This window comes from Lutra lutra, chromosome 3 (genome assembly GCF_902655055.1).
Source record: "Lutra lutra chromosome 3, mLutLut1.2, whole genome shotgun sequence".
Classification (NCBI taxonomy): domain Eukaryota; kingdom Metazoa; phylum Chordata; class Mammalia; order Carnivora; family Mustelidae; genus Lutra; species Lutra lutra.
This window is the reverse complement of record NC_062280.1, coordinates 28,514,397-28,536,357: the sequence shown is the minus strand read 5'-3', so window position 1 is coordinate 28,536,357 and position 21,961 is coordinate 28,514,397. Positions and strand designations below refer to the sequence as shown.

General features: G+C 54.4%; 1 protein-coding gene across 3 annotated transcripts; it reads right to left on the bottom strand.

Moving 5' to 3' along the window:
• Positions 1-376: 376 nt before the first annotated feature.
• Positions 377-20,455, bottom strand: RUFY4 (RUN and FYVE domain containing 4). 3 transcript variants are annotated; one of them, XM_047723024.1, is made up of 13 exons: positions 19,769-20,455; positions 19,438-19,568; positions 18,171-18,309; positions 17,934-18,040; positions 16,364-16,489; positions 15,981-16,087; positions 15,497-15,640; positions 15,025-15,094; positions 13,496-14,122; positions 12,804-12,910; positions 6,650-6,796; positions 1,702-1,812; positions 377-1,172 (listed from the first exon to the last, which is right to left on the bottom strand). In XM_047723024.1, the coding sequence occupies exons 3-13, from the start codon at positions 18,208-18,210 to the stop codon at positions 1,070-1,072; spliced, it is 1,689 nt and encodes a 562-aa protein (XP_047578980.1). In that variant the 5' UTR covers positions 18,211-18,309; positions 19,438-19,568; positions 19,769-20,455; the 3' UTR covers positions 377-1,069. The 3 variants fall into 3 exon arrangements, with proteins under 3 accessions (XP_047578980.1, XP_047578979.1, XP_047578978.1); XM_047723023.1 differs by having other exon boundaries at positions 19,438-20,455; XM_047723022.1 differs by lacking the exons at positions 19,438-19,568; positions 19,769-20,455 and adding an exon at positions 19,214-19,398 and having other exon boundaries at positions 18,171-18,331.
• Between the last annotated feature and the right edge of the window lie 1,506 nt (positions 20,456-21,961).

Sequence of the window (21,961 nt, the reverse complement as noted above, 5' to 3'; positions counted from 1 at the left end):
GGGACTCTCAGGCCCCGCTGGTGGGAGGGGACGACGCACAACTTCTTTGGGAAACAACTCAGTGGTTTCTTAAAAGTTAAACATATACCCATCATAGGACGTGGCCATATCATTGCTAGGTGTTTCCCCAAGAGAAATAAAAGCCAATGTCTGTACAAAGATTTGTACGCAGCTGATCGCAGGAAATATATATGTAACAGCCTCAAACTGGAAACAATCCAAATGTCTGGCAACAGCTGAACATGCAAACAAAATTGTGGTCTCTCCATGCAGTGGAGTTCTACTTAACAGTAAACAGGGACTACGGATAAACCCCAAAATAAGGATGCCGAGTGAAAGAAGGCAGACCGTAGAGAATGCATGCCATATGATTCCGTTTATATAAAATTCTGGAAAACCAGTGTCTAGTGGTAGAAAGTAGGTAAGGGTTTGCCTTGGGAGTGGGAGGGCGAGGGACAGATTACAAAGGGCGTAAAGAAAGTCTGGGGCTGATGGATGTGTTCATGAGTGTGAATGTGGTGATGGTTTCATGGGTGTATATTAAAGTCAAAACCCATCCAGTTGTGCAATGTGTGTGAAGTGTGTTCAATGTCCATAGGATCTCAAGAAAGCTGTAAAAAATGAAACCTAGCCAAAGCAGACCTTCAAAGCCGACTCCAGACAGGACACTGCTGAGTGTGGTGAGCAGTGGGCTGGGCGAGGTGGGGCTGCCCAGAAATGTCAGGGCCCACGCGTCTTCTTCTCGGTCCAGGATGTTCTGAGCATGGAGGGCCTTCAGGGAGGCGGATGGCTGGTGCCCTCACGGACAGGAGAAGCATGGACAGCTGTGGGCTTTGTCAAGCTGCCCCGCTCATGGGTGGGGGATGCAGGGCTCCAGCAGGCCTCCTTACTCCTGCCTCCTGCTAGCCAGCCGGCTGCTTCCACTCTCACACTGAGGGTGCGTACAAGGGCTGTCTGTCTTAGGTCATCAACTTCTAGAAGGCAGGACTGGTCAGACAAGAGGGATGGAAAGGGTGGAGGGGAGGAAGGTGACCGGGGTAGGGTGGGTGGCCCATCCTGGGTGAGCCCGTCAGCTGGATTGAGCTTCTCCCTTCTCAGAGCAGGGTGGGCAGCGGTGTTCTCTCTTCTTGTAATCCACAGAGCAGGCATGGCAAACCAGGCCTCCGCAGAGCCTGGGAGCAGAGGAAGGAAGAGTGGGGAGCTCCTGGGTGTGTACATGGGAGGGGAGCATCGGGTTTGCTCCTCGCTCCCAGCAGAGCAGCCCTGGGTCTGTCCAAGGAGACCTCCCATTTCCTAAAAGGTGTCTCAATGCTCCACCCCCTCCAGAGTCCTTTAAATCCAAAGGACAGGTTCTCCTGCTCGCTCCCTCCCATGGTTAGTCCTGCCACCCTGTTCCCAGAAGAAGGTGAGGGGAGTAGCTTCCTCTGTTCAGATCTCCTCCCAGACCAGAAGCCTCTTCATCTGTCTCTTCTCGGAAGGATTGCACAGTCCCATCTTCCAGACACTGTTTCTTGTCTGACCCCTTCCCACCGTTCTGGTTCATGTCCACGCTAACTGTTATGTAAAGTGAGTGGCCAGCGTTAAGTGGCTTTCATAAATCCCCAGTTCCTGGGTCCCTCCCTTCTGAGCAGGGGCAGAGTGCTGTGGGCTGGTGGAAACAGCACTTGTCCCAGAGCAAGACTTCTGTGCCCTCTCAGTTACCTGCACGGGTATCGCCGAGACAGTAGGCCAAAGATCTTACTGCAGTCCACACAGCATCCGGGGGTCGTGGAAGACAGACGCTGGGCTTTCTGCCACAGGTCATCCTTCTCTCTGATGGGCGGATGGGGGTGGGGGGACACACAAAGCGATGGGAAGATGGAGAGACCAAGACGGGGAGAAAGAGAAACATGGAGACCAAGAAGAGATAGAGAGAGTCATCCAGAGACACATACAAAGGAAAAAAAAGAGAGAGAGAGACAGCAAAGCAGAAAGACAGAGACATAGAAAATGAGAGGGAGACACAGAGGGACAGAAAGAGAGATGGTCAGAGAGAAAGGAAGTCAGGGAGATGGAGAGGGAGATAAAGAGAGGTAGGTAGTGAGATAAATGTAGAGAGAGAGAGAGAAAGACCAAGAGAACAAGATGCAGAGACAGTCAGGGACACACACAGAGAGGGAGAGACAAATACAGAGAAAGATGGAGCGACAGAGACAGTGATACAGAAAGACAGAAATGAAGAGACCATGAAAGACACACACACACAAGAGATGAGGGAGTCTGTAGTCTTTGGGAAGATAGATGTTGACACCCGGGTCCCCCTAGCCCCACATAACCTTCATAGCCCACCTCCTCCAAGGAGACCCCAGCAGTTTCTTATAATGCTCTTAGCTTTCATTTGGCACTTGATACCAATCCTTCTGGTTACGTATGCTACACTCCGGCAAAACTATCCTCACTGGGTTGCTTTTTTTTTAAGATTTTATTTATTTATTTGACAGAGATAACAGGTAGGCAGAGAGGCAGGCAGAGAGAGAGGAGGAAGCAGGCTCCCCACTGAGCAGAGAGCCCGATGCGGAGCTCCATCCCAGGACCCTGGGATCATGACCTGAGCCGAAGTCAGAGGCTTTAACCCACTGAGCCACACAGGCGTCCCTGTATTTTTTTTTTTTTTAAGGATGTTTAGGGGGCACCTGTGTTCACCAGTAAGTTAAGCTCCCACTCTTGGCTCAGGTCACGGTCTCAGGGTTTTGCGAGATTGAGCCCCGCCCCCGGCTCTGAGCGGGGTGTGGAGCCTACTTCAGATTCTCTTTCTCTTTCCCTCTGCCCCTCCCCCTCTGTTTCCCTCTTCAGAAAAAAAAAATATTTTTTAATCAAAATGATACATACACATGACTTAAAAATCCAGTAGTACAGAAGAACTTATACCAGAAGGAAACAGACACCGTCCCTACTCCCTCCAATCTCAGTGACAAACCACTTCTTATACTTTTAGCTTTTTCTCCTTGATATTACTTCCACACTTAAATAATATGCTCATACCCTCTCTCCTTGACACATCAAGAGAGAACGAACACCTTACCTTGATGTCAGGGGTTAGCTTAGTTAGTACCATCCCCACTGACTACATCTCCTTGCTCTCCAGAATACCCCTATTTCTGGGTCCTCTCTCACGATTGTAGTTTTCCAGAATATGTCACACATTTATTTCTCACTCATCCTATGAAGCACAGATAGCATCCGGACTGCCATTCTGTAATATGATGATGCCAGCATCCCTTCCTCTTCGGGGGACTCCTCTTCTCCTTTCCTACTCATCTTTTCCTTCAACATCCAATATGGTAGCTGCTAGCCCCATGTGGCTACTTTAATCTATATTTAATTTGACTAAAATGAACCACAAGTAGAACTTCAGTTCTTCAGTCACACAAAACCCATTTGGAGTACTCAGTTGCTACATGTGAGTGGTAGCTACCATATTTGACAGGGCAGATAGCAAACATTTCCATCCTCATAGAAATTCTATTGGATTCTATTCTATTTGTAATATTGTTTAAGTGCTAATGGACATTTGTTCTGTAATTGCAGTTGTTTTCTGTGCTCGGTCTTTAGGTTAATTCCAACATTAAAAAAATCAATAAATAGTATTTACTGTATTAGACAACATATAAATATATTGCTTCAAGGAGAGCTAAGATGTGTTCTACACATTTCCTTTCTTGGAAATTTTCTGTTTTTCCAGGACTTTGCAATTGCCTTCCTTTGCTTCTTGCATGACTTACCTTTAACATAGCCTAATTATTCTCTCTCCCCAACAAATTGTTCATCATATCAGTTATTCTGTTGATTCTCTTTCTCCCCAGAGACTTTCCTCCTGGGTCCTCAATACTTCTGCTGAAGTCTGCACTGACTGTTCCCTGGGCTTGCTGTCCTTTTGTCATCTTGGGGATTCCCTTTTCTTCTCTCCTGGGCTACCATGACTGTTCCCTAAATTCCACATCTTCTCCTTTCTTGGCTTACTTCCTTGTTTTTCTGAAGTACATCCTTAATTAACTTCCCAGGAAAGGCTGTGTGGGAGGTGCATTTTCTGCGACCTGTCTTTCTGAAAAATGTCTTTCCTGCATCACCTTCCCTATTGGCTTCATAGTTTGGCTGGACCTAGAATTCCGGGGCAAAAGCTATCTTTCCTCAGAACTTGAAAGTATGACTGCATTGATTATTATTATTTTTTAAGTGGACTTCACACGTAGTGTGAAGCCGAATGCAGGGCTTGAACTCGACCCTGAGATCAAGACCTGAGCCAAGATGAAGAGCTGCTTAACCTACTGAGCTACCCAGGTGCCATTGACCCCTAACATGTTTTTCTGTGTCCGAGTTCTTTTATAAGTGATGTGTCTGAGTATATTGTCCTCATCTTTATTTTACTGAGATTTCACACACTGTATCTCAACATGCATTTCCCTTCCTTTCGATTGTTGTGCTGATCACTCAGTGACATCTCTACATCTGGAGACCTGTGACCCCAAGAGCTGGGAAAGTCTCTCAGCTTTTTACCTGATAATATCCTTGATTTTATTTTGTCTTTCTTTGGAATTCTTGTCAGTTGGAGAGGACAGTGAGACTCCTGGATTGATTCTTTATGTTTGCAATTGTTTCTCTCATGTATTCCATCTCTTCATGCCCTGAAAGCTATGCCCTGAGGGACTGCCTCCTTTTCCTTTTCCAGTCCTTATGAATTTAAAAAAAAATTTGAGAGATATTTTTAATTTCCAAGAACATTTCTCACCTTTGGATGGTCACTTTCCACAGTACCGTGTTTCATGGGAGATGGATTTTTTTGGTTTGCTTATCTTTGTCTCCCCCCTTTATGTTCTAGATTCTTTTCAAACATCTGGGGCTCTGGTTACCATTTCATGTTCAAGCTGCTGGAGCCTCAAGTAGTGGACAGGGCCGTTGGTTGTTTTGTGGCTTCCCTTTAGGAAGGACTGGGCAGGGAGCTACTTGCCCCATGGACTGTCGAATGTCAGAACACACTGCCCTTTCATTTGGGGACATCTGACTTTTTTTTAGAGAAGGGCATTTTAATTATTTGCCTGGGAGATAGAACCCTCAGTGTTGACATTCTGCAGTCAGGGAGGCAGGCAGAAAGCAGGGTACACTGCTCTTTCTAATGACTTTATCAGTTATTTTTTCCTGATTTCTGTCTCCCATGTCATTTCTGCCATCTACATCCCTGGTATTTCTGGGCCCTGAAGTTCTAACTTGGGCTAAATCCAGTATCTACTTTTTCATCCATTTTCCAGTTTCTGGAAAGTCGCTGAAGTCTCTTCTCTGTTGTTGGCTCCTCTACCTTCCTCTCTGTTACAAGTTTTCTTTCTCTCTCTCTCTCTCTTTCTTTCTTTCTGATCATTTTAGTGAGATCTCAGGATGGAAAATATGTGATGCGTTGTGTCAGTCTACCATCCTGATGCAGAAGTCAGCGTCTAGGGCTTTCCACTGCCTCTTTTGGCTTAGGGCCAGATTTTCCATGACGCTTCTGCAAGGGACATTATACTGTGTAGCCTGGGATCTTGGGATGAGTTTCTTTAACATGAGGAAAAGCATTTTTCCCTCCTGATGCACTGGCGTATTTCCTTGGAATGCCTAGTGACATTTAGTCAACTTTCTGTGTTTCCATTTTATATTCTGCTGCCAAGATGCTCAGAGTTAAATTTCAACCCTAACGCTAATCCTAATATCTTGGGAGCATATATTTTTTCTCTTTGATTTCCTCTATTTTTCTTTAACAATCATATATATTATATATAACAATTATATATATGTGTATGTGTGTGTGTGTGTGTGTGTGTGTGTGTGTGTGTGTGTGTATGTCTTTTATTGTTGGCTACCTCAAATTCTTTTGTGAGCTATAAAGCTAACATTGTATGTCCCCCTTTCTCCCAGTTGACAGCTCCTTGGAGGAGATCATTCCTTAAATTCTTGGTTTGTTCTTTCCAGGTTGACCTCTGTCTTCACTCATCTTTAGTATCACTTGGATTTTGTGCCAGAGGATTTAGCTCTAGATGATCCCTCCATGACTTTCCAATTCTAATGGAAGCTGAGGCCAGTGGTACCCTGCTTCCTGAACTGGGTCAAAGTATAACATTAGCTCCCCACTGGCCTGAAAGGCAGAAACCAGGCTTTCCACAACTCCTCCATCTCCCAGTGTGTTAGTGGTTTGGGATTGATCCTGGTGAGTCCAGCCTCTGGAACCTAGGACAGATGACCCAGGATGGCCCACAGGCCTGGTGGTCTGTGGAAGCCCAGCAGGTGGTCAGGCATAGGACATATGATTTGCTCTTAGTTAACCTCCCCCTTCTCTCAATTCCTTCTCTATCCGTGGGCTCCTTTCCTTTCCCCTAACCTTGTAGGTGTGTGTATGTGCGGGTGCATTGGAGTGGTGGTGTCCCTTAGAGCCAGAGGACTCTCTGTAATTTATATGCTGTGTGTCCTTGGTGGCGAAGTCTGCCTCTCTGACCTTTAGTTTTCTCATCTATAAAATGAGGAGAACAGCTGGGGTGGCCAAAATATGAGTTAGCATACAGAAAAGGTTCAGAATTTTCATTCCCCAGTCTCCACATCCCACTCCATCCCCCCTTCTACACCCCAGCCCCACCATGTCTGCCCTTACTGAATCAGCTCCAGCACCCTCATCTTCATGGCGCGGACCAGGTCCCGCTGCCCTCCGAGCTCCTCCTCATACATGGCGTTCCTCCTCTCAGCCTGCTGCTGCTTCTGTTCAAGCTCCGTCTGCAGCTGGGCCCTCTCCTCCTGACACCTGGGCACAGAAGGAGGACTCAGTTCTCTGTGTTTGTGCCTGAGGTAGGCCAGGCCTCTGCCTGCTGGGGGGCTCTTGGGGGAAGCTGGTGGTGCCACCCACAGCTAAGGTGTGCACACACACTGTACATGCCTCACACATGTACACATGTCAACTACACACACGCTCACGTATATACACACACTACACACGTACTCCCACCTCTCACAATCCCCCCGTGCCACACCGCACATACACACACACACCACATACCACATACATTGTGTACAATCCCAACACGAACACTATGCCACACAACACACACCACACAAGTCACAATACACCACATATACTACACACATCACACACACCATATAACACACATATCATATACTACATGCTGGTAGCACACCCACATACATGGGGCAACACATCATAGATACACACAACACACTCACAACACATCTATACCACATAACACACACATACCACATGCGTATGACAGAATACACGCATACCGTGGGCCACACACACAGCATACACATCGCACATATACACACTCATACCACACCACACACACACACACACTCACATAGACACACATACTCCACACATTCTCCACACCCCCACATCCTCCTGTGCCACACATGCTCACACACACACAACACACCATACCACACACACCAAACGGACACTGTTGGTGTCTGGGGCCCCAGGCTGGTTGGGCTGTGCCTAGCCGAGAACAATTGTTAGGTTGGGGGGGGTTAGTGGTGTAGGACTTGGGGTGATTTTTAGTTATTAAAATATTTTGAAAAATTATGGTACATTGTCTTTTCAATTAAAAAAGGCAAATTAAACATATGGCTTTTGTAAATTTTTGTTTCAGTTTGGGCTTGGCATTGCCTCAGCTCTGTTCTGGCCTCTTCCTTTTGTCTTTGGTGGCTTCCTAGAAGGTTCCAAGAAATCTGCTGGACTGGAAGTAAGAAGGTCCCAGCCCTTCCCCCCATCGCTCAGATGGGAGGGTGTTGCAAAGGCGGGTCCACACATCCTGTGACCTCAGATGTGTGTGCGTGTGTCTGTCTGTGCGCGGCCCCACCCTGGGCTTCAATGGGTTTGAGGCTTTGATAGAGGCTTCACAATGAACCGAATTATGAATTTTTACAACACTGCTGAGTAGCAGGCCTCAGAAAGAAAGCTGGGTGGGCTGTGAGATCAAATCGACTACAGATACCCATGGAAATTCCAGCAGACCTGCCAGTCCCTGAAGCCTAAGGAAGGCTGTTCTTGTGCTCAGGGCCATGTTTGGACTTTTAATGAACGTTCTGGTCTCCAGTATCCTTACTTAGTACTGGTGTTTCGTTTTGTCGAGCTAGTTTACTTGCACACTGATCCCAGGGCCTTTGCTGGGGCTGGTGCAGACCCAGATGTGAACACCATGATTACAGTGTGTCTTTGAGGTGGGAGGGAACATTTATTAAGCACCTCCTGTGTGCCAGGGGCTGTTAGAGGGGACATAGGAGCAGTGCCTATGGCTCTTGGTGGAGCTTAGAGTGTGTCTGGGGCAGTGGTCAAAGCAAGTGATAGGCCAGTGACACGGTGAAGCTAAGGGTATGAATGGCATATAGGAGAGGTGGGGACAGACTCGAGAGGGTGCTTGGGAAAGGCTCCCAAGATGAGGTGACCTTTAAGCAGATCCAAAAGATGAGAATTCAGCCATGTAGAGCCAGTGAAAGGCACATGCAAAGGTCTGCAAGTTGGCAAGAGCTTGTCTTCTTTGAGGAACTGAAAGAAGACAAGGGAAGCTGGAATTTCATGAAGGGCAGGAGGTGGGGGTGGGCAAGAGATGAGGTGGAAAGGAGGCAGGGCCTGATCTCTGCTTCGCTGGCCCCGAGAGGAGTGGACTTCGACCTCAGTGCAATGGAAAGCCACTGAAGTATTTCAAGTGGGTGTTGATAGACACTCCTGGTGCAGGAGGGGACACGGAAGAATTCAAGTCTATTGAACACCTACTACATGCCAGACCCTGAGCTCGGTGTTTTGTTTTTTTTTTTTAAAGATTTATTTGACAGAGAGATCACAAGTAGGCAGAGAGGCAGGCAGAGAGAGAGGGGGAAGCAGGCTCCCTGCTGAGCAGAGAGCCCGATGCGGGGCTCGATCCCAGGACCCTGGGATCATGACCTGAGCCGAAGGCAGAGGCTTAATCCGCTGAGCCACCCAGGCGCCCCAAGCTTGGTGTTTTATAGCCTGGCTTCATTTAATTTTCACAAACGTACAGACAGGTAAGACAGTTGTCATTTTACAGGAAAGAAAATAGAGCTTCAGAGAGGAAATCACACTTGCTGAGGGCCATAAGTTTTGATAAGTAGAGGGAGCAGAAATCTGGAGGCAGATCTGTCAGGCCATCAACTCTTTCTGCCTCCCCACACTTTTATCCAGGCAGGGCCCTGGTCACCAGCAGTTTATAGCACCAGAGTGGAGTGGGCAGTGGCTGGGAGCAAAGAATGGGTCCTTATGAGCCCCTGGTGTGCCCCAGAGAAGCTCACTGGGGAGCAGGAGGGGGAGAAGTGTGATGTTTGCCTAATTCCCCATCTGAGGACCTCTTCCACTCACACCTGATCTAATCACTTTTGCTTTGAGGTCTTACCCAGGGGCAGAGGAAACCCACCTGCTTGGCAGGATGGTCTCAGAGAGCATCAGAGCTGTAGGAGGAACTCTAGCACCATCTCCTTTTGCAAATCAGGGACTGGAGGCCAAACAGGGAAGGCCAGTTTCCCAAGGTGGCTTGGCCAGAAAGCCGGGAAGTGGTTATTGCATGCGCCATAGCTCAGTTCCAAGTGTATTTTCTTGGCCCCTGGTTGGTCTGCTGAGGTCTGGTGCTTGGCTGGTCGGCTGTGTCTCCCCTGTGTGTCTAGCCTGGGGCTCTGCACCCAGGGGCCGTGCCCCTGCCCACCTTCACTCTATTCTCCACACCACAGACAGAGCAATCCTGAAGTCCAGGGGACCCCCCACTTCCCGCTCAAGACTCCGCTCCAGCCTTCCAGAGCACGTGGGAGTGTCCCTCTGCTCCAGCCCCACAGGGACTTCGCATCTGCGGGCCCCCTTCGGGGAGCACTCCTGTCTCTATCCATGTTCCTGGACTGATGTTTTCGCACAGACGCCATGACTAGCTGACATCCCATTTCTATTTGTTGAATTGTCGTCTGTCTCTGCGCGGCCCGGAGAGCAGACACCGCCTGTTCTGCTCACTGCTGTCATCCTGCTCACGGCCTCAGTAGAGGGACGACACTATTGCTGGCTGACTCAGTGGGCCCCACGGCACTTCTGTCTGGCAGTGGTGAGACAGCCCATCCCAGCTTGGTGCCCACAGCCCCCCCCGAGTGTGACATACCTCCCGAGCTCCCTGGACCCCAGGCGCCAGGGGAGCACATCCCCCGACCTCCTAGCCGCAGGCGCTTCTGTTCCTGCTGCCCGAGTTCTTATGACTTTCTAGCAGATCCCCAGCCCATGCCTCTCCTCTGAGCTCCACACCCTCCGCGCTGCCCAGCAGCTCCACTTGCCCGTCCGACTGGCATCTCAAACTTACAGGCTCTCGCCCCAGCTCCTGACTTTCCCCCACAAGCCCTCCCTGCTATGGCAAACTGTCAGCGGGGACTCCGGACTCTGAGCTGGTCAGGCCAGAAAACAAGAGTCATTCCTGATGCCGGTCTTTCTCTCTCCCACCAGGAACCCCGGCCTCACTGTGGCTCCAGAATCCTGCAGCTTCTCTGCACCTCCATTGCCAGAGAACATCTGGGGGCTCAACCGTGCTCCCCTTCTTCATCAGCGCTCTTGCTTCCTTACAGATTAGTCCCACAGAGCAGCAGCCTCCAGCCCCTGAGAGCACAGATCAGTCTGGAATAGGCAGGTCTATGGGGACAGATGAATGCTTGCCTAGGGCTGGGAGGTTGGGAGAAAATGGCAGTGACTGCTCATGGTACAGGATTTCTCTTTGGGGTGATGAAAATGTCCTAAACCGTGGTAATCGAGGAACAATTTTATGAATACACAAAACCCCACTGAACTGTTTAAAAAAAAAAAAAAAAGCAAACATACTTAACATTAAAGCCAAAAGCCAATTCTTGTCCCTCCTCTACTCAGGACCCTCAGTGGTTCCTATCTCACTCTGAGTCAAAGCGAAGGTCCTCTGGATGACCTGTGAGGGTCTCCTGTGACCTGACTGACTTGCCTCTCCCCCCTCTCCCTCCTTCACTCCACTGGGCCTCTGTGATGTTCTAATGACCTGCTACGGCCATTCCTACCTCAGGGCCCTTGCTCTTGCTGTTCCACTGCCTGGAACATTCTTCTACCACATATGCACATGGCTTATTCCTCACTTCCTTCAGGTCCTCAATCAAGCATCACTTTTTCAGGGAGGCCTTCCTTGGCCATGCTGCCATATTTAACCTATACCCCTTGACACTCCCACCCCCTTTCTCTGCTTGACTTTCTTCCTTCTTAGGACTTGTCACATCTGACACTGTGCAATTAACTTGCTTATCATGTTTACCATTGGCTTTCCCCCACTAGAAGGGACATTCCCCAGGAACAGGGATTTGGTCTGTGTTGTCTGCAAGAGGATTTCTGATATGCTACAACAGGCCTGGCACCGAGTAGGCAATCTGAGTGTCTGTGGGATCATGGCTGGGATGACAGGTGACAGGATAGTGGGCTGTGAGACAGGGGCTCCCCTAGCTGAGGGAGCAGCCTGGGCCTGGTGGTCTCTTTGGGATCTCCCAGTTGCTCCCTCCAGCCCATCGTGATTCCCAGAGAAGGCTCCTGGGTGGGCAAGGCCCCTGCGTTTGCTTAGGGCCTGGGTCACAGGAATCTTTCCTGACCAAACCGCCAAGCTCAGCTGAGCATCCGGTGGGAGAAGCCCAGGGAGGGGTGCCTTTTGGGGTTGGTTTCTGGGCCCGCAGCCTCTCTCAGCCTTTTCAGCAGAGAGTCTGTCAAGCGGCCCGAGATTCAGTCTGAAGCACAACTACCCAGGCTCTGATGGGGTTTGGGCTGGCACCTCCCGGGGTGGGCCTCAGCCACACGTGAGAGACAGAGCCCGGTGGGCACACGGAGGCACACGGAGACCACGGGAGACAGACACAGAGACTAAGTCAGACCCAGGAAGACCTTTGCATGGCGGAAATATTTTTAAAATTCTGAAAGAGAAACTCACACGTGGAGAGAGTGTGCTCTGGGCTCTTGAGGTTAATAGCATGATGGAAAGTGGGAGAAGCTGGATGGTGAGAGGGGTCTGAGCGGGAGAGGCACAGGGACTGAAATAAACACAGGCACTCAAAACAGGGCCTGAGGGCGGGTGTGTAAGCCCTCCCGTGCTGCAGTCGGCTGCTGGGGTGCGGACCTCAGCTCCTCTACTAACTAGTGACATTGGGTGAATTGTGCAGCACCTTTGAGACTCAGTTGCCCCATCTATAAAATTGGGATTCTTAGAGAACCTACTTCATAGGTTAGGAGGGAACCTAGAACGGTGCCAGGGACATAGTAAGTGTTCGGTACGTGATAGTTACAATGAGGATTGTGACTCACGAGGGTGAAGGAGAGGCTGGAACAGGAAGCAGGAAAATGAGAGGGGATACGGAGGGAAGATGGAGAGCAGGGAAGGAGACAGGCTTGTGGATACGGAGGGAAGATGGAGAGCAGGGAAGGAGACAGGCTTGAAAAGAGCGGAGCGGCAGCAGAGGGGAAGAGGGGAGCGTGGGAGGGGAGGGAGGGGCAAGAGGCATTCACCTCTCCTGCAGGCTCTCGGAGAGGCCAGCGAGGGAGGCCCCGGCAGTGCTCGGGGCCAGTGGGAGCTCCCCAAGGAGCCCAGGAGTTATGCCCTGCAAACCTCGCCCTCCTGAGCTTGCGCCTCGCGCGGGAGCCACTCAGAAGGCGCTTCCCGGCGTGACCACGAGGGGGCGAGCAGGAGCCAGGGAGCGCCGCAGGTCCTGGGGGCCTGCCGGCCAGGCCTGTTTGCGCGGACGGTTGCCAAGGTTACCTGCTGAACTGCTCCTGCAGTGTCTTCAGCTCCCCTTCCTGCTCCTTCAGCAGCTGCTCCTGGTGCCGGGCCTGCTCCTTGGTCTTCCGGAGCTCGTGTCTCAGGCTCTTGGGGGGTGGGAAGTAAAGGAAGGGGAAGGGAGGCTGAGGCAGGAGGGCGGAGATGCCAGCTCCGGGTCTGACCTCACGACATCTCCGGAGACCCCAGGCCCGGCGAGACAGCCCTTGGGTGGAGGGCGGGACTGGGGACAGCACCGGGAGCTGAGACGCCAGGCTCTGTCCCTGGGTGAGCCTGGGGCCATTTCTTCCTTGGCCGAGGGATGAGAGTTACAGAGCTCAAGGGGCATGAAGACCCCGGCTAGAGAGGAGGCCGAAGGAAAGCTTGAAATCAGTCTTGGTAATCTCCGGGAGAAGCAAGTACAACAAGGGCCGCAAGGCGGCTGCCCCGGAGAGCTGCTGGGGAGGGGTCTCAGACTCAAGTGCCCACAAGGGGCCAGGGACGTAGGACTGATGAATGAAGTGGCCCGGGCGAGGGCTCGCAGCAAGAAGACCCCCTCGAAGAATAATCATCCTGTGCGGACCAATCAGAATTGATCCGCACAGGATGCCCCTCCCCATCACCACTGATGACTCCCACCTGCGGGCCGGGTTGGGGGAGGAGAAGAGGCAGGTACAGCGCTCAGCTGCTCTCACCTTGACCACATCCTGCAAGGCCACCTCTGCCGGCTCCTTCCTTCTGGTCACACTGGTCACTCCTCTTTCCTCTTGCCGTCTCTCTGGGGTGGAGTTTTCCTTTGTTCCCAGGTCCGGTAGGACCCCAGGCATCCCCGGACCGCTAGACGCCTCCCACTCCTGCCAGCTCCCTGACATTGTGTCCTCTATTGTCCCTGTGGGGCTGGAGGCCAGCAGCCTGTGGACATGACCCCACTCTGTTTCCCCATTGTGGGTCCCCTCTGCACCGGGCAGAACCCCCCTTCCCTCCGCCTCTGTCCCTATCACCTCCTTTGGAGCTCTGTTGGTCCCTTCCCCCTGTCCCTGGCTACTGGGGGTTGAATTCTCCAGGCAGACCCCAGTTCTTGGGGCTCCCTTCTCCTGGGCTGGCTGAAGCTCCTTCCCCTCTGGTTCCCACGTGCTCCGTGGGGCTCTGAGGCTCTTGGGATCTTCTCTCTTCTTTTCCACGAAGGGAAGAAGATGCCTGTGTTGCCCGGCCCCGGGAAGTCCAGCTAACCCGTCTTCCCTGGCCGCAGCTTGCAGACCAGCTTGGCTAGTGTGTAGCTCTTCTGGCTGGGCTCCTGTGGGGTCTCCATATGTGGCTGGGATCTGCAGAGAAGCCCCCAAAACCACCCCAGTTACCAGCACCCCAGGTGGATCCGGGGGCCGAGTTCCTGTCTGGTCAGGGAGCAGAGGTGCCTCTCAGTGTTCTTTCCTTTCCTCCCCACCCTGACCTGTGCCCTTGATCTGGTTTCCCAGTTCTTCCCACCCTCTCCTCTCCTCCATCCTGCCCCTGAAGTTCTCTGTGTTTCAGTTTTCTTGCCTGTGAAATGGGAGTAATAACACCTGCCCCACAGGGTTGTGGTGAAATCTTAAAGAGACCCACAGTGGCTGAGAGTCCCCTCTCTCAAGCAGCCTTCTGTGTGTTCCCGTGTTGTTCTGCGCATGTCTGCATCACCTCACTTAACAGGCTGTGTTGTGAGAGGTTCCCCCTTCTGGCCAAAGGCTGAGTCCTCGTGGTATCTGTACCTGGCGCCTGGAAGCTGAGGGGTTGCAGAGCAAGACTGGGGAATGACAATAGCCACAAGCCACCACTTCCTGAACATGTGGCCTGGGGCCTTGCTCTGGGCTACACATGGTCTGTCTCAACTGTCTCAACGCTCCCTCACAATCACCTTCAAGGCAAGACAAGTACTTTGCCAAAGACCTTGGTTATTAGGGGCAGAGCTAGGATTTGAACCCAGAAACCTGGCTCTTCAGTTGCTCCCTTGGCAAACTGAACTGAGAAGTTTGCCCATTGTTCGATGGAGGCCTTCCTATGTGCTTCTAGTTACCTAGCACAGCACTTCCCCTGATCCTGGGTCCCCTGCCTCCCGTGGATGGTGCCAACGGTCCCCTTCTCTCCTTGATATCTGTCTGTTTGTCTGTCTGTCTGCTTGGTTACTGCTCATCCTGGGGGGCCCAACAGAGATGTAAAGCAGGCAACTTGGAATGAAGTTGGGCGGAGGCACCTGCTTTGGGGAATCTTTGGTTTTTTTGGGTCTTCTTCCCTGGGTCCGTCTGGGACTGGAGTGACAGGACCTGCGGATAAAGGGTGGAGTAGGGCTGGCTGGGGGCCTCTCTCTGGTAGCAGACGAACCACCCAGGCACCGCAACACCCCTCCCGCCCTCATGGCCAATTCCGGATCTCTCTATCCCTGCCTGTGCCCCACCCACCACTCATCCTCACGTCCACCCGGGGCTCATCCTTCTGACCGCCCACCCCAAGCATCCAGCGGCTCCTTAAGAGTGTGTACTGTGTGCAGCCTCACGTGACATGAGGGGCTTACTCCAGGAAAACAGAAGTCTGGGGAGGGGGGCATCAGGGGCTCAGACAGCAAGAAGGGAAGGCTAGCAGGCTGAGTTTGGAGCTTGCTTGGGGTAGGTGGTGGTCAAATGGCAGTAAGGCCCTAGAAAGAGGGGGCCTCCCTCCCCCCCACTCACTCTGAGAACATGGGCCAGGCTTCATCCAGGTTCGGCCACTGCAGGTCCAGGTCGAAGGCCACCCCATTGAGAGCGTAGAGAGAGTCCAGGAGGTCTTCCCGGAGCTCGGGGCACACCAGAGGGCTCCGGGGGCCATACCAGTCCCTGTGGTAATGGCGACCAGCACCCTTGGCCTTTGGCTTTGGTGCTATTGCTGCCCCCTGGACCCCTGAGAATCTGCTGTCCACCACATGGCATGATTCCCACAGCTGGGTTGTGGCCCTCGGGGAGCAGGTGGCTTGAGTATCATGGTGCTACTGGGATTCCTATGTTCTAACCACCCCCCTCCCTCTGCCCTTTCTTCATTGACTTTCCCTTCATGGCTCTCGTTTTAGTTGTCCTTGACATTAACCTATCCATCTGGGTGTGGTGGGGGGGGGCACGTTTCACGGGGAGGACAGTGGGCTCAGGGGGAGTCAGGAGGAGCATGCGCCGCGAGCCCCACCTGGTGACCTCTGGGTTCAGGAGGCAGAGCTGCAGGGACTCGGCCAGCTGTCCCTGGGCCAGGCAGAAGCGGATGAAGGCACGGCCTTTTGCCAGAGGTGTCTTTGACTGCAGAGTGCACAGCGGGTGAATAGTGGTGAGGGGCGGGGTGGACGGCCCTGTGCTATGAGAACGGAGGGAACTCAGCCAGCACAGAGGCCAGCTGGGAGCTTGTACTGTCTTGGGAGCAAAGACGTGATTGGAGGGATACTGAGGGCGGGGCTAACGAGACCTGAGGACCAGGTGAGCAGTCTGTGGTCAGCGGAGCGGGGATGGGTGGGAAGGGGGCCCCTGGAGGCCATCCCTGTCAAGGGCCCCGTGGCAGGGCCGCCTGGCCCCGGATACCTTGTCCTGGGTGAGGATGAAGCGGGCCGGCTCCGTGCTACCCCGCTGTCGCCACAGGGTGGCGCAGAGGAAGTCCCAGTAATCCTTCCGAGGTCTCAGGAAGCTCTTCTGCTCTTTCTGGTCAAACTGGTAGTGGGATGAGGGACAGGAAAGCATAGAAATGTTTCCCCCCCCGCCCCGCACCCACCTTGTATCCCAGCACGCAGAGAGAGGACAGGGCTACTGTGGGCAGACCTGGCTCGGCCCTTACTGGCTGTGTGACCTCGAGCAAGGTGCTGGACCTCTCTGAGCCTTTGGTATTCTAGTCATGCACTCCAGTAACACTTGTGGAGCACTTATTTTGTGCCGGGCTTCGTTCTGTGCCCTGGGAATTCAGCAGTGGACAAGCTGCCCGCATGGGCTTACACTTGGTAGTGGAGACAGACAATGAACAAATCGAATAAGTAAAATATATGTTATGGCAGTACTGACTGCTAAGGAGAAAAATAAAGGAGGGAAGGAGACCGGAAAGTATGTGGTGTGTGCACACATGCATGTATGTGGTGTGTGTGTGGTGTGTGATGTGTGTGAGTGTGTCGTGTGTATGTGTGGAGTGTATGCCTGAGTGTTTGTGATTTAGGGTGTGTGTGCATGTGTTAAAAATTTGGATTTGAGGGGTCCCTGGGTGGCTCAGTTGGTTAAGCATCTGCCTTCCGCTGAGGTCATGATCACGGGGTCCTGGGATGGAGCCCCACATCAGGCTCCCTGCTCAGTTCTCCCCTTTCCCTCTGCTGCCTCTCCCTCTGCCACCGCTCCCCTGCTTGTGCTCCCCTGCTTGTGCTCTTCTCCCCCTTCTCCCAAATCTGAAAAAATTTGGATTAGAGTAACTAGAGAGAACTTCACTAAGGAACTGCGACTCAAGTCCAGATCTGAAGGAAATGAGTTGTGCCATCCACATTTCTGAGGGAAGAGCAGTCTAGGCAGAGGGCATCGCAAGTGTAAAGGCCCTGAGGTGGGCGAGTTCCTGGCATGCTTGAGGAAGATCAAGGAGTCCAACGTGACTGGAGTGCAGCAGATGAGGGGTAGACTGGCAGGAGATCGACACACGCACCAGACACACCTCACGCCTACATATATGTACACTCACACCGCACATGCATCACACACAGAGACACACACAGGCTATGTGTGCATCCGTGGGGGTGGCAGGGTCATCAGGCACCTCAAGGGGCTAGAATGAGAATGTAGTAAGGTGGGACAGGTGGAGGGCTTAGCCTGGCCCATGGTAAGTACTAAGTAAAAGGGCCAGCAGCAGGAAGGCCAGCCCGAGGATATCTTGCCTCTGAAACTTCGGTCCTCAGAGCCAGGTGACCGCCCTGTCCCACCCCTCCCCACCTTACCCTAGCTGGGCCCCCACTTACTTCCTAGGCTATGGTGTCAACCCCCAAGAGTGAGGTCAGATGTCAGGAAGGGCTTGCTGACTCTGAGAGGGCTGAAACTAGTCGGTGGCTCTTCCTCAGTATCTGGGAAAACCCTCCTGGCTATCTGGGCCAGAGAGAGTCGGGTGGGAGGAGGGCAGGGAGGGGGTCACCTGCAGGAGCAGCTCCAGGCAGCCACAGAGTGTGTGGAGCTCAGCACTGGCATCTGTCACTGGCCGCTGCGGGCCCCCGTAGCCCTGGAGGATGGCTGAGACAGCAGCTGGCGGGGGTGGGGGCAGGAGGATGGCGGACATCAGGCTCCAGGTCGTGGGGACTCTGACAGAGGGGTTCCCAAGACCCCTCCCTTCTCCCCCAACTCAAGCCCAGAAGATTTCTCCAGACGCACTCACCTTTCAGGTTCCTGGTGAGGATGGCCCCCTCCTCCGCCATGAGGATTTCAGAATGATGGGATTCCTCGTGGTTCTGGGAGGTCAACCCGGAAAGGAGCCCCTTCCTGGATGGCTCCTTATCCAGGGGAAGAATCACAGCCTGGGCCAGAAATCGGATATATCTAGGGTCACACAGTGAGTTCACAGGTAGGATAAACACCCCAGCTCTTCCTTGTAGGCTGGCGTGGGAATGTGATCGTGTGGCCCCCATGAATGGGGGTAGTTCCTGGGTGTCAGGCGCTGTGCTCCATGCCTGACATCGTTGTCTTACTCAGTCCCCATTATAGTCTAGGAGGTCTGTAACTCCATTCGATACAAGATGAAAGGGGGGCTCAGACAGACAGAGAAGTCTTTGATCTGATGCCACAAAGCTCTAAGCTGAGAAGCTAGAGTTCGAACTCAGGACTGTGCGCCCTCACACGGGGAGACTTGGCATGAGCGGCCCTGTTCATGCTCCTGCATGAGGACACTGGGCTGAGGGGGAGTCACTCCTGTTCCCCACAGGGAGCTTGTTGGAGCAGTCATCTGCCTTGAGGCACACATTCATCCTTTCCGGGCCCCCAGCTGAGTGGAAAATGTGTGTTCTTTGAGGAAAGGGAGTTAGAAGTAAAATGAGACCCTAGAGCTGGGACTGTGCCAGAATACTGGGTATGTGTGGGAGCAGGGCAGCTGGTTTTAATCCTGTGGTCCTCTCCCAGGGGAACTGCAGCCTGTTGTTCCCTCAGTGGGTCCTGGGGCTCAGAGAGGAACCCTGGGGCTGCTGGGGGCCGGTGGCTTATCCTGATGTAACGTGGAGAAAAGGCCGGGCATGGGAAACCCACATGTCTTGCCCAGGCTGAAGTTGCTGGAACTCAGTGGTGGGTAGGAAGGAAGAAGCAGGGGACACAGTGGAGGGGCAGGGAGAAAAGGTGAATGAGGGAGGTTGCATGGGGATGGTGTTCAGAAGACACTGAGCTGGGAGTTAAGAGACCTGGGTCTCCATCCTGATCCTGCTACTAACTCACTGTATGACCTTTTGCTTTTCCCGGGCATCAGTTTCCCCACCTGTAGACCAAAGGGCAGACTGAGGGTCTCTGCGTCCCCTTCTGGTCCACTCTATACAATCCATGAACACCTAGATGGGCCTCCTCAGCTCCCTCTTCTCTGTCCAGGAGCCTCTGCCCCACACCCCACTCCTGGCATTGCCCCCTTTCTCCAGCCTCCCCCAGACCCCCTCCCTGCTCCTCACCTGGGAAGGCCTGGAGAGTGGGCACTGCAGACTGAACCTGTCCCTTGGGACTGCAGGTCCTGTACCGCCTTTCCCGGAATGCCGCCCGGGAAGTGACTCAGGCCCAGCCCAGCACCCTGGAGGGGGAAACCCTGCTCAGAGCAGGAGAAGCACAGAACTGGGTGGGTGGGGGGAGAGGGGGGAGAGGCAGGGCCCAGGGTGCCAGGGCAGAATGGGTGAACTGGGGGGTGGTACCCTTCAGGCAGACCGCATGCTAGAGTCACTCCTTGGCCACACACCAGCTCACTCTGAGTGACAGCAGCAAGTGCCCCCCGGCAAGTTCCCTTGTTACCTTCCCCTTGTTACCACGGTCACTTGCTCTTGTGTTTCTTCCTTGTCCCCACCAGGCGGCACCAAGAGGCTGGGATTGCCCTTCCTCCAGCTCCTCTGCCAGACTTCAGTCTCTCGGTGGAAGTCTGGTGCAGGTGGGGACCCTGTCCTCCCCATCGCCCTGTATCTCTCTCCTCCTCCCCACCTTAGTCTCGGGGTCCTCAGTGCCATACTGCCCGACCCGCCCCCTCTCCCCCAAGAATGGAAGTGAAACCACTGCGAAGGCTTGGATCCAGGACCCGGCCAGCTGGGTGTCCCTGGGGCCGTGGCCCTCCTACCCTGGCTGGGCTCCGCCTCCTTGAGGCTGGGGTCTTTCCACCTCCCGGTCCCCGTTTTTCTAGGCTGGGGTGCCCCGAGGGCGGGTCCTGGGGGCTGAGAACAGAGGAGCAGGTTCCCGCGCAGACTCCGGTTTTCCAGACCTCAGCAACCGCCTGTAAACAGTGGCACACGCAGTGCCCGAGCCCGGCTCTGCCCTCCCGCCGCCCCTTCCTGCGCGTCTCTCCCTCTATGGGACTTGGTGTCCCCGCGCAGAGGCCCCGTCCCCCCCCCCCCCCCCGCCCCCGTCCCCCGGGTCCCCGCGTCCGCGGTCTCTTCTTCGCTCTCTCTCCTTATCTGCTTCCTGCCTCCCCTGTCGCGCCGTCGGTCTTTTTCTCGCGCTCCCAGACTCTGCGGGTCGCCGCCCCGGGCCGCGAGCCCCCGCCGCCGCCGCAGCCCCTCCCCGCGCCCCTCGGGTTTCCTCCGCCCCCGGCTGCGCCCAGGCGCCCGCGTCCCGGCCCCTCGCCCGGCCCGCACTCCCCGGCTGGCTGGCGGCGCGGGTCCAGGACTCTCCCGGCAGGGCCGCGCGGGGGGCCTTGCCGCTTGCCCCCTCCCGACGTGCGGGGCGCCCCCCGGCCGCTTGCTGGCCAGGGCCGGGGGGGGGGCCGGTCCCCACACACCCCCCTCCCCGCTCCCCGCCCCGCGCCCGCGTCCCCGCCCCCGGCCCGCCGGGCGCCCGGCCGGATGGGCTGCACCGTGAGCCTGGTGTGCTGCGAGGCGCTGGAGCCCGGGCCCGCCTGCGGCCCCCAGCCCCCGGGGAGCCTCCCGGCCCCGGCGCGGGTCGAGCGCTGGGAGCCCGGGGCCTCCGGCCGCGCGGAAAGCGGGCGGCTGCCGCTTCAGGTAGGACGCCGCGGGGCGGTCGGGGGGAGCGGGTGGCGGTGGCCGGCAGAGCCCGGCTCACCTGAGACAGGTAGGGAGCCGCGCCGGGCAAGCTCCCGTCAGCCCGCAGCCGGGGCCGGTGGCCCCGGGGCGTGGAGGTGGTGGAGGCGGTGGAGGCGCGGGTCGGGCCGCTACCGGGTGAGGAGGCCCGAGCTGAGCCGAGGTCCCTCCTGAGTCTCTCGTGTCCTTGGAAGAGACGGATGTAGGACCGTCACTTAAAAGGGGAAATGGTTCAGGTCAGTTTTAGGGCCGGGCTGGGAATGCTGGAGAAAGGCTTTGAAAGAATTTATTTCCCCTGAGCTGGTCCAGAGTTGACCGTGGGTCCCAGGGTAGCTGTGGCGGTTGCCGCCCACCTCTGTAGGCAGGAGGGAGGGGGCCTTCTGAACCGGGGAAAGCCCTACCAGAGCAAGGACTGACCTAAAGATGATCTGGGGAGCTGGACCCCCCCTCTCCGACACCGCCCCCTCTTTCTCTGTTTCTGGTAAGTCTGGGCACCTTGCGAGTGGGCAGCAGACCCAGAGGGTTAGGGATTGGCCCAGGCTGGGAGGTGGGTGTTTGTTCTGCCTGCCCGGGAACCACTAGATGTGGGCACTAGATTTCTCCAAGGAGGAAGTGGAGGACAAGGAGACATTTGGGGTCACTAGGTAGGACTAGGTAACCTTGCTCTAGGCTACCTGCTCAATCCCAACCTACCTGCCAGCCTGGGGCTGGGAAGTTTCCAGCCTCCTCAGATTTGTTTTGCTGCGCTGGGTTTGGATTATGCTGGGGTCTTATATCCCTCCACCTGAGGCACACGGAGTTTGGGCACCACAATGTACCAGGAGGGACAGCCTTGGTGGGGCAGAGTAACTTGTCCCGACCTTGTGGTGGTGGTCCAGGTGTGATTCCAATGGGAGCCTGAATTAGCTTAGTGCCCCGGGGTGGGGTGAGGCCTCTGGGTGTCAGCTGGGCATCCCAGACT

What these genes read in the sequence shown, in the direction of transcription:
- RUFY4 (XM_047723022.1), bottom strand. Translation starts at nt 19,317, where the DNA reads ATGGATTGTATAGAGTGGACCAGAAGGGGACGCAGAGACCCTCAGTCT. An exon ending in CTGAACCCAGAGGTCACCAG is followed by an intron (nt 15,641 to 15,980) that starts GTGGGGCTCGCG and finishes CCATTACCACAG; the next exon opens with GGACTGGTATGGCCCCCGGA. An exon ending in GCCTGGCCCATGTTCTCAGA is followed by an intron (nt 15,095 to 15,496) that starts GTGAGTGGGGGG and finishes CTTTATCCGCAG; the next exon opens with GTCCTGTCACTCCAGTCCCA.